Raw genomic sequence first — 12,194 nt, 5'->3', positions numbered from 1 at the left:
TCCTGGCTCTCCTTTAGCACCTGGATTGCCTGGCAATCCAGGCAAACCAGGATTTCCAGCTATACCTTTACTGCCTGGACTGCCTGGGTATCCAGGCAAACCAAGATCACCCTAGAAAACATTAAGTAGAAACAAGAACCAAGTCATTTTAATACAAGTAGTCCTTCCTGTATATTTCTATTTTACGATCACAAGGTCATCATTATATTCTGCACATTCTCCTTATATCCAGTTAACACTATCTCACACAGTAATAAAGATTACTTGAAAATGGCCATTATAAAGATTTTAACAGGAGCTCCTACAATTTGTACATAAAGTGTCCCTTACACCTTTCCCCCAAAGTTGGCCTAAATTAAAGAACTGTGTTCCCTAGATACTCTGTACATCTTCAAAAAGACAAGTTTTTGTGAATGACAGAAGGAAGGATGTTTGTAAACTTTGATGCAAATGTTTTATACAGAGTTTAAAATTTAAGCCCAAGTAATCATGATATATCAGTTCCTTAGTAATTTATTCTTAAATGCATATTGTTATTTTCAAAATTTACTGCCTCATAAAACATTGGAACAAAGATATTCATCTTATAACTCCCTACCAACTATGGAAATGTCAGCAGGTGTCAGCACAGACCAGACCACTAACTGAACACAACCTAGAATGCAGGTAACAATCTTCCGCTCTAACCAGATGAAATTGTATATAAATACTTTCACCTTGAAAATTAGAATTTATACATACATACATATATTTATAAATTATGCATATATATGTATATAAAAATTATAGTTAAAAAAATCAACATGAGCTCTCCTTTCCTCATGTGATTGTTTCATTGAAGAATTTTGTAAATGTACCTTTGATCCAGGGGGACCAGGAATACCAATGTCTGAAAGACCAGGGTCACCTTTCTCGCCCTTCAATCCAGGAAATCCAGGTGGCCCAGGCTGACCTGGACGTCCTCCTATTCCTTGGCTGCCTTTAATCCCTGGGGGACCTGTCCAAAACAAAAAATACGAGTTATATAGATATAAATAAGTCTTCTGCAATTGTTCACAGAAGTCACTCAAATTACACAAACTCAACTAGAAAGAACTAATGAACAGAGTACTTGGTTTTGAACATCTAATGTGCTTTTATTTTAAAAACAAACTAAAATAAACAATTATCTAAACTCACTCATGGTTGTTTCACAATATTTCTAAGCTTTATTTTTAATTTTGTAATTTTAAAAAGTCCAAATATTCTTGCCAGTAATTAGGCACAATTTAGTAATAAAAACCTCAGAAATCGGTAGTTTCATTTCAACAATCTTTCTAAATAACTGAATTCACTGTCTGCTTCTCTTGTATGCTTGAATCTGATGTCTTTCTTTTGACAGCCGAGTTTACAGAACCATCTTGCTTCTGAAGTATTTCAAGAGGAAAACCGGAAATACCAGAAAAGGAGAAAAATTACAAAAAAGCAGATCATTCTACTTCTACATCTGTAAGTACTTAAAAATAATGTGTATTTACAATATATTTACTGTCTGAATTTTCTGTTTTAATGGGTATTTCCAATTTCTTCTGTACTATTTCAACAAATCTGTGCATAGGGCTTTACACGTCCTTCATGTATCCTATAAATACATTCTTAGATATTACCTACAAGCAGATTCACCTTTGCATTATATGGGAAGTACTGTCAAAATTAAATAAAATATTAGCACAATAGCTAACCTGGAAGGCCCATCTCGCCCATAGCACCTTTTAACCCTGGAGGTCCTGTTGGTCCTGGTGGCCCAGGAAGTCCTGTGTCTCCCTTGATGCCTAGAAAAGTTGTGTGTTTAGTTGATTAATGAATAATTAAAAGTTTCTGATATTCATGCATTCTCATATGAATATGGTCATCATCTAATTACAAAGGGTAAGTATTTGGAATTGCTCTGGGCCTCAGATTGCTCCAGCCTACTTTCTCCTCATTTGAACTGAAGTAGTTTTAAACTTGTTTGTTCTGAGCTAAGGTTTATTAGGACATCATCTTTGTTCTTGAGATTAGTCTAATGAAATGGGTCAAATCTCAGAGTATGATTTAGAAACCATCTGAAGTAAACTAGTAGCAGCGTTATTCAGTCTCTCATGAATTGTTCTGCAGAATGAGAATGTTATCTCTTCCCTATCTGCAATAGTTATTCAGTATCTTCTGTTAAGGAATTAAATGTGACCTACAATGCTCAAACTAGTTTGAGTCCTGGAAGGTTAAGAAAATTCCCAAAGCCCAACAAGATATCTGGAGCAAGTCCTACATCCTCATATTACTGGCAGAAAAACAGTGAGCAAAGTGTCAAGATTTCAGATGATTTCAGAGCTGTAGGAAGAAGTACTGTGAAACTTTTTTTTTTTAATTAATCCTTGAAATTCTTGAAAGCAAAGCTGTAAACTGTGACATCCAGCTAGCCTTCACAATATCTATCTTCTTCATCTATCTTCTGCCCTATGCGAAGTAATATAATATAAGAAATAAGCATACAAAACAGGCAAGTCTTGTTGCTTATCCAAGCAGCAAGCACTTTTCCAGTCATCCCAAAGGCAATCCCAATCTTCGGAGGAATCTATAACTTAAAACTGCTTTTGGGTCTGTTAGGAGGTAAGAGCTCAAGGCATGCTGTTTGGATAACGATTTAAAATTTCCCAGAGCTGTGCTGCATCTTTAAATGTAAATCCTTAGCCCTTGCTTAGGCATATCTATATCCAAACCCCAACCCCTCAGTATCAAAATGCATACAAGCTTTCACATTATCAAAACTGTCCATTTAACACCTTGCTTGTTTACCTGGCAATCCTGGGGGACCTGGTGGGCCACTAAGTCCTGGTGGGCCAGGGTCACCTGGGAGACCTTGAAAACCTTTCTGTCCTGATAAGCCAGGAATACCTTTAAGGCAAAATATAATTTTATCATTATTACTACTATTAAAAAAAAAAAAAAAACGCACATTAAATGATTAGATGTATACATATGTGAATCAAATTCCAGAGATTTTTCTTCAGTAGTTATGCTCCCCCTTAGCTTAGCCAAGAGGAAGTATCACAGAACACAAAATATTGCTTCTGGAAAGTTTCAAATCCTACAGAACAGGGGCAATATACTGTAAATAAAGGAAATAGCTTTATGACTAATGCTAGTATACTTCACCCAGAAGGGACTGTCTCTCAGTGATGAGCAGAGTTCATGCTAACCCCTGTATTGTCTTTTAGATTATTTATATACACATATTCAATTTTCTTGCTGCACAGGAAGCACTTTGGGACTGAGACATTTTAAAAAACTGCTAAAATACCTGCATTACTTTTTACAAAAAGTAACGGTTACTATTGGTTATTATCCTGTACATTACTTTGTGCTGTCCTGCAGGCACAGGTAAATCTGCCCACCACAGCTCTGATTTAATAGAGAAAAAAGGAAGCGCTAAGTGACATAAAAATCTTACTTAGGCTTCATAGAAATCAACACAGTAGCTAAGTAAGCACAAAATCAGCTGGGCCAACATTAGTGAAGGACATTCAGGTTCTCTCTAGGGTAGAATATTTTTACTCTTCTCAAGACTAAATAAGAGTTTAAAGAAGACCTCTGAATTTTTACACCTTAATGTAAAGGGGAAAAAAAAGATCAGGGAGAGGGAGCAGACTTGAGTGAGCTGAGAGAACCTTCCAGACTTCCAACTTCCTGAGTAGAAACACACATGAGAACAGACTCTTTGCAAAGCCAGAGATGACACTAGCTCAGCTGAGGGTGGTTTGAGGAGACACCCAAAAGAGAAATCCAGAGGCAATGCATGAGCAGGTGACCTGTGCAATTCCATCCCACATGCAAAAGGCCTGGGATACGGCAGGAATGCAGGCAGCACAGCAGCCATGACAACCATCTCTCGTAACACCTAGAAGACTGAACCCTAATCCTGGTGAGAACATCTTAGTGCTACTATAATGTATGCCATATAATAGTAGCATATTTGAACGAGGACTTTGCAAACTATGTATACACAGTAACTGGATCATTTTTTTAAAAAAAAGCCTAAAATAAAATAAGAGAATCTTGCTCTCTATTCTGTATTTATTTCTTCTGTAAGAAAGAATGAACTATAATAGATTCAGTCGGAGGTCATTATTATCTGTAGAAGACAAATCCCACCCTACAGCCATATGAAGAGTCCTGTACCTGGAACACCTGGTTCGCCTTTTTCTCCTTTTGCTCCCAGCTGTTTTGGATCAACTTTCCCAGGTGGGCCCGGCAGGCCTGCTTCACCTTTGATGCCTTTCTGTCCTACTGGTCCAGGAGGTCCGGGCTGACCAGGTAATCCATTATTGCCTACAGCAGGTACGGACAACAAAAGAGAAAAATATAATCCTAAAGGCAGGCTAATATAATTCTGATGCTTTTCATTACATAGGGAGGTTATGATTTACTCATGAAGGTGGAATTTACTGAATGAGCAGTCAGTTTATGCAAGGTCCTCCATAGCATGTTAAGCTCTGGAGCAAAGCTGAGCAAAGGGACTGCACAGGAACATCTGTATGATGCAAGAAGGAATCTGGTCAGCCCAGCTCAGAGGAAACAGCTGTCTGTCTGGCCCACATTGAATGAACTCCAAGAACCCTACCATACTGTGCCACTGTCATGGAAGAGTTGCAATGGCTATAGCAGCTTTGGATTCATGGCTTCCTTTTTACAGGGAGATGAGGGTTCTTTCCTACCAAACCCTTTCAAAATTTATATCCAGTGAAAGATTTGAAAGAATGTAGAGAGAACACATTTCTTGGTGATACATATAGAGCTCATCTGGATGACTTCACAACCCAAAGCTACTGATCTTTTTCTGTTTGAAGCAGACCTAACAACATACTACAGAAATATGGCCCTATTTCACTGCCATCAATCCAGAGGTCACATTTTTAAAATAGCTAATGTTTCAATACATCCTTAAAAAAAATCAGTGAAAACACTATGACTTGAAACTGCAAAGCACTTCTAAACATCAGCACAGTCAAGAAGATGACACAAGCTTTTCCCCAGTAATAAAATTCTAGATGTTACTATTATGAAGCCTCTTTCCATACAGGATACAGAAACCAGCCTTCTGCATTCTGTTTAAGAGAAGATTAAAGAAAGATTACCTTTCAAGCCAGGAAGGCCATTTCTTCCAGGAGTTCCTGGAGGCCCTGGAGGACCAGGGGCTCCCATGACACCCATCTCACCTTTGGCACCTAAATACATTGAATCACCAGTGTCAGTCTGAACAAAACCCTGAAGCCTGTCAATACTTAAGTTGTACCTCCCTGCACCTCTATAGTATTATTAATGAGCACATACATACAGAGCCTGACAGATGCTTTAAGGTATTTATAAGTATTAAGTTCTTCTACAGATCTAGACCAGATGGAACTACATCTGAGGTTGGTGCCAGCTTTTTCATAAGTCTTGAGAAGAGAATTTGCATTGCATTGCATTGTTTTTGTTTGTCTGTTTGTTTTCAGTAGGAAGCTTATTTAGACCTGAAACATACATACTTGTTTTACAGCAAACTTATATTTATTGAAAACCAAAAGGTCAATACAAATACACTACTTACAGAAACTTCTGTATTGCCTTATCTATGCAAAGAGAGAGATTCTCAAAATTAAATTTAGAGATTTCTTTTGCAGAGGGAGAAACAGACTGTCTTAACTGAATACTCTGACACAGAATAAGAAAATTAATGTTTAAGACTATGAGCTGGATCAAACTGATAGTATTGGCAATCACCTTCACAAAAATAATTCTATTTCTAAATTGTAACAGTGACTAGAAAAAATGTATCAAAAATAAACTAGAAAAATATTGCAAAGATCATCCAAGTTGTCTGAAATTTATGAAGCACGATAATGCAGAGAATATTTGTATCAGAGTAATGGAGAAGAGTAGAGAGGTGACAAGGATTTTAATGTAACAAATTTTGTTATATTTAAAAAAAAGTAAGCATGAAAAGTTACATGTATCGAACTTTAAATAGATAGGATAAAGAGTGAAGCTCATTATACTGGCATGCCCAAGGATAAAGAACACCCACCTGTAATTACAGTTCACCTTTTGTCCATAGGTAACAAATGTGAACTTACCTGGAAACCCAGGTATTCCATCCCGGCCTGGTGGTCCAGGTGAACCCTGCGGCCCTGGGAGGCCAGGTGGTCCTGGATATCCTGGAGTTCCTTGGTCACCTGGAGGACCAGGAACGTCGAAGCCTGGAGGACCTGGATCCCCTTTCTCTCCTGGAATGCCCTGCAATCCTAGACAACGTTGTTAAAACACAATCCTTTAGCAAAAAGTAAGGCAAGACTGGGGTTTGTGCATCTCTAGGCATGGTATTGTTGGAACAGCTAAATTTTATCTACAGCACATTCCTAGTACTGGTGGAAAGTCTGCAATTCTTCTAAAGCCATGTATAGCTTCCCAAGAGTTAAAGGCTGTATTTTCCTAAAAAGAAACACTACTGAAATTTTATCAAGTTGCAGCAAATGCAACTTAATAAATTATCAAAAGGAAAAGAACAACTTCTCTTTTCAACAACCATCTAAGCCTGATTAGTAAACCAAAAAACATCAGGATTTATTAGATCAGTTTGTATTTTATCATTAAGTATAGTGATTTTCACAAGTACATTTCCATTAATGATTCCATTTTACTATTTGGTAACTGATAATGTCAGTTAAGCTAAGTATTTTTCAACAATAAACAAAATTTTGTATTGCATTAAATTCCTCTGAATGAAAAATACGAATTATCAAAACCTGCTCAATATTCTTTAATGTTAAAGACACTGAGCCCAAGGCACTGCTCAAGCAAGCACACAGCTCTTTTGCCTTCAGTGCACAATATCACAGTGTATCAGTGATGATGTTTACTCTTGAAATGCAGCTGACTAAAAGATCATTCTTAAATTTGAGGTTAAGAAAAGTCTTTGGTAAAGAAACCACAGTACCTGGGGAACCTGAGGTTCAAAAGCCAACGAGTTAGAGTTCATCAGGAAGTTGAGACAGGTAGCAGTAAGGAGTTGTAATAGTCGTTAAGTTAGGAAACAAAATAAAGCACATACAGATTAGAACAAAAAAAAGTCTACCCTACAGATACTGAAAACAGATCTAAGTACAAGGAATACAATACTAATGCAGTTAAGAGAAACCAGACTGTAAGGAAACTTGGAAATCTTTTTCCAAATGCAGCCACCATTGTATGCAGAAACAAGAAATCAAGTGAAATATTTTCAAATACTATGATACTATGATATAATCTCTTTTTATACTATGATACTATGATATAATCTCTTTTTAAAAATTATTCCTCCCTTATCTAGTCATCTCTTTGCAACTGAGGAATAGACTTTTTTTCTAAACCATCTCTTACACAAAACTATAACTACCAGATACAGGCTTGGATGCCTTTTAAACACCAGAGCACACCCTACCAGTTAACTTCTTGTTGATCTGAATTACTTTACTGTAAATGTCTTCAGGCAGGGATTTTCAAAAGATGCTTCTATTTTATAACACAAAAATATAATTAAATATATATTTCTTATTTCTTCTATTTCTATTGCATGAATTTACACCCTTAAATTTGCAGAGATGGTATACTGCATGTTACATGCTCTAGTGTAGTCTCTCTATTGAGATAACACACTTAAAATCCCATGAATAACTATAAGACGTTATTACACTGTAACAGATGGCAACCCCTACTCTTGACTGCAGAAATACGTTTAACAGCGATACCAGGATTTGCTGTTTGCATGCTAAAAAGGTAGATAATGTTTTCCTGACTTTGTAGGCTGTAGGCTTCCAGTTGTGAATATTAAGCATGCTTCTCTTCAGCAATTGCTTACCATTTCATTAAACTATGGTGTCATATGCATGGAACTCCTTACTTTGTAGAGAAAGAACAATAAAGAGGATGGATAGGCACTGTACATACTCTGTATGTAAGGGGCCCCTATCAGAAAGGGGAACAAAATGGGACAATCAGACATAACCTAGTAATAGGATAAGCTCTGTCAACATCTAGAATAGCTAGTAAAGATACTTTTCTAATAGAAATTCACATTATTTCCTTTCTGAATCTTAAAACTCTGTATCATACTTAACAGTATTACAGACAACCCAATCAATTCTAGAGTAATTTGATACATATTTCAAAGAAGAATGATGTTGAGGTGCTGCAAACAATTGGAAGAAATGGTGGTGCAAAGAAAAGAAAATCTGAACAGGGAAACGCTTTCAAGAATTTGCCTGATTACCTGAAAAACAAAGCTCCAGAAATGTTACTCTACTTGCATAAAGGAATAGAATCAAAACATACTGGTAAGACAAAAAAACAGGGCATGGGTTATGGAAGCATTAGACATTGCACAAACCAGACAACTAGCAATGCCAAGAGAAATGACGTGGACTTCTCCAGTGGGAGCTTCAACCATGCACTAGATGTCAGAGCCATCATGCAGTTAGTAGCCATGATAATTAGTCAGCATAGACATGAAGCGCAAAATAATAATCATTTCAATCCACTGACATTAGTAATATTTTTGCATTTCTCAAAATAGATATTTTGCAGAATAAATCACTGATCACATGAAATCAAATTCTGGCCAACACCTGAAGAAATGTTACAGAAAGACAAAAAAAGAACATGGATTGAATGAAACGTTCAAACCCTATACTAAAATTCTCTCCCTCCAGCAAACAAACCTGAGTTTGCTTTCTGGTTTAGTTCAGTCTCAAATACAACTTTAAATTCAGGACAGTATAGCAAGCACAGTCAGTTAGGCAGTGAGCCCACCTGCTGGCTAAGGGAACCTGGGCACGCATTGTTCACACCACTTATGCCCCTAGCTCTTAACACTGAGAACATGCAAGACTTGCTGTTGGTGGTACCACATATTCTCCACTGGGAAACTAGTGGGGGAAAAAAATACTTAAACATGACCTACAATAAGTACCTACACAGAACTGCTAAGCACCCTGGGCCTCCTTACTCAAGCACTTGCCTAGCTTTAAGTTAAGCACTTTGCTGGATATCAGCTCACATTTCATAAAGATCTGAGCAAGATCAGCCAACCTGTGACTCATGCTTTCACAGCTGGCCATCAGTTTTCCAGCATGCATTGTGTGCAACGCCAGCCCCAGTGCTGGCACACAGAAACACACACAAGAAGTGTAGGTCACAGACATGCGATGTGAAGAGTCTTACAGGCATGGCAAGAAACAGGTGGGGTTTGAAATGTTTCAGCTGTAGGCATGCTCACATCCACAGAGAACGTTCTGACTGTGGTAATGGCCACGCATTTGCAATGTCAGGAGTTGGTGCGCAACAAGCCCATTCACTGAGTGTAGGGAAAAAGAAATTTTCCTAAGCAAGCTTTGTGAACAGAATGGTGCACATACATGCACATGTACCCTTTGTGCACAGAGATGGAACAAGTTCCTATCTTCATCCGTCAGCAGTCATTTTAAATAAAAGACAATCAAACTCCGTTTCAAGACATATTCCTAATTATCCCAATGCTTAGATCCCACTTTGTTTATCTACTTAAACCTATCAGGTCTCACAAAATTCCTGTGTTTGCTGGAATCAAGAACCCCAGAACTCAGGACTTTTTGTAGGGGGAATTCTAAAGCTCTTTTCCAGGTGTGATTATATCAAGATGAATTTGTATGACGTCTTCTACTGAGAAGTTCTCATCGACACAGTCAGTGCTTGGAGAGTATTTTCTCCTCGACAAAATAATGAACCAGTTAGCCTGGAATATTCTTGTTTTCCTCCCTTTCTCCTTAACTGAGTTAAATTGTGCTTCAGTTTCCACTGAAAATAATAAAAAAGTGCCTACCAATGTCTATGCTGAGGGTTGGACTAGATAATCTCCAGAGGTCCCTTCCAACCTTACCATTCTATGATTCTATGAATGTCAGGGAACCTGAATTACTCCCTTAAATGTGTACTTGCCACGTAAGTAGAGAGAGGACCACTAGCACTGTATAGGAGTTTGGCTACTTGTTTTCCAAACCCAGTAATGAAATTTCTAGTTATTTAAAAATACTTCTCATCCAGTGAATTTGGAATACAGAGTTTGGTAAGCCAGAAAACAACTTTGGAACTTAAAAATATCCTGCTATTTGAAAGCAGTGTGACAGTGTACTTAATGTTTCTTTCCAAAGACTGCACAGTACACACAGCAAAAGGCAACTTGCCTCCTCTTCTGTATCCCTAAAACCTCTGCAGTGACATTGTCCCTTTTTGTCTTGTCCTAAATAGTACTATAATAAATGTACCCTCCTATAGGTTTTGTAACTACAGCACTTCCTAGAATATCACAGAAATCACAGAATCAGTAAGGTTGGAGGGGACCTCTGGAGATCATCTAGTCCAACCTCCCAAAGATTTCCTGGTGCTGCTTCCACTGGGCCTTGAACCCAGGACCTTCAGCATGTAAAGCAGATGTGATTACCACTACACTATCCTTCCCCGCCCCCAATACCTGCTTAGGCAGTAAGACTCCAAGTTCTCTCCCACAGCAGACTTAAATGCTTAAGACCTCTCTAACTTGTGTAAAAGACAGAGCTGAATGAAATTCCACTTCTGACCTCAGTAACAAACATCATGTCAAATCTGCACAACTTTGTACTGACAAGACAGTCAAGCCAACAGACAAAGTCTCTGTCCTTCCTTGCCTATATGTTCACTGGGATCTTCCACGTCCCATCTATTGCTTGGTGTATGCCAGAAATAACTGAAGGGTACAGGTCACGTGAGTTTTACCTGGTGGGCCAACAGGTCCTGGAGGTCCAGGAGGTCCAGGTGGACCTTGGCCACCAATACCAGGGATGCCTGCTGGTCCTGGAAGTCCTGGTGGTCCGCTTGGTCCAGGGTCACCTAAAAGAACATTCTTGTTTAGTTCAACAGTAAACTCAGCTCATAGATACTTGCTTTCAGAAGTAGAGTGGTGCCTTCATATCTTACTTGAAATCTGATCCTATATAACCAAATATATAATTGACACAGGAAAAAAAAATAAAAACACACTTCAAGAAGCTATTTCTGAAAGAAAAGCCAAAGATTTGCTCTCACTCTTCATGGAATGCATGCAGTTTACATTTCCAGACTACAAAGAGACATTCTTGCATCATAATCCACGTCTAACCCAACAGAAGCTATCCAGCAAACCAGGCATACACTGCAGTATAATACAGGCAACGATTAATAGTAGTGATTTGTGAACTGCTAACACTCTGCATGTAGAAATAGAGTGCAAGAAAATGGCAGTTGTCCCCTCATTTTACATCTATTTTAATATAGATTTATCTCTAGATGACACTTTCACATATTGACCCACAAAATTCTTATTTATTCCCTTGCTTGCCTTTTGAGAACACAAACTTCCATTTATGCAAAGTCTATACTTTGGAAAAAGGGACCCTGATGTAATTGCTCCAAAATCAGCACTGCTTATACTGCACTGCCATATAACTCCTGGCATGGCTGCAGTGTTTATAGAGTTCAATAGAGAACAGAAAAGGCTCTCCGTACCTTTGGGCCCTGGAGTTCCATCAAAACCTGCTCGTCCTGGGAGACCAGGGTTTCCTGGGAAGCCAGTATCACCTTTGGGCCCTTGAACTCCTTTTAAGCCTGGTGGTCCTGGGGCTCCAGGAGGTCCTGGAACTCCAAATCCACGATCCCCCTGTAGCAATAAAATTTAAAAAAGAAGGTTCCAAGTTTATGCTCTCTTGAAAATGTTAAAGTACAGAAGAAAAAATTCCCACTGTCTTAGAGTTAAATTTCTGTTTTCCTACCCTTGGTCAAACCTCAGATAGAGAATGTGACTTTCTTACCATCAAAAGCTGATCTGAAGAGGCAAAATCCTCCCCACCAACTTCCCACTTATGCAATGGAACCTCCAAGAAAGTGAAGATTTACAGTAAACAAGAAAACACTGACCTTCTGTCCTGGGAAACCAGGTGGTCCAGGAGGTCCATCTAGACCAGGGCGACCTGGAGCACCCGGAGCTCCGGGAGGGCCTGGAGTACCTGGGAAACCTACACATGACATGGAAGTTAGGGCAGCAGAGGACAGGACACTAGAGAGCATTAGAACAACTCTTCCAAAAATTCTTAGACCATGAAAAGTAATCTCTG

At 38.5% G+C, this 12,194-nt stretch overlaps 1 protein-coding gene across 1 annotated transcript in view; it reads right to left on the bottom strand.

Moving 5' to 3' along the window:
• Positions 1 to 12,194, bottom strand: part of COL4A5 (collagen type IV alpha 5 chain) — an 87,767-nt gene that overhangs the window by 20,781 nt on the left and 54,792 nt on the right. Inside the window, exons 28-37 of the mRNA XM_062585047.1 lie at positions 11,998 to 12,095; positions 11,590 to 11,740; positions 10,822 to 10,935; positions 6,135 to 6,302; positions 5,154 to 5,243; positions 4,198 to 4,347; positions 2,815 to 2,913; positions 1,722 to 1,811; positions 858 to 997; positions 3 to 111 (exon numbers count right to left, since the gene is read on the bottom strand). Of these exons, the coding sequence (XP_062441031.1) occupies positions 3 to 111; positions 858 to 997; positions 1,722 to 1,811; positions 2,815 to 2,913; positions 4,198 to 4,347; positions 5,154 to 5,243; positions 6,135 to 6,302; positions 10,822 to 10,935; positions 11,590 to 11,740; positions 11,998 to 12,095 (1,209 nt within the window). The remainder of the gene's footprint in view (positions 1 to 2; positions 112 to 857; positions 998 to 1,721; positions 1,812 to 2,814; positions 2,914 to 4,197; positions 4,348 to 5,153; positions 5,244 to 6,134; positions 6,303 to 10,821; positions 10,936 to 11,589; positions 11,741 to 11,997; positions 12,096 to 12,194) is intronic.

Source organism: Rhea pennata, chromosome 11 (genome assembly GCF_028389875.1).
Source record: "Rhea pennata isolate bPtePen1 chromosome 11, bPtePen1.pri, whole genome shotgun sequence".
Classification (NCBI taxonomy): Eukaryota; Metazoa; Chordata; class Aves; order Rheiformes; family Rheidae; genus Rhea; species Rhea pennata.
Note: the sequence above shows the minus strand (reverse complement) of the source record. Positions and strands in the feature narration are given on the sequence as shown.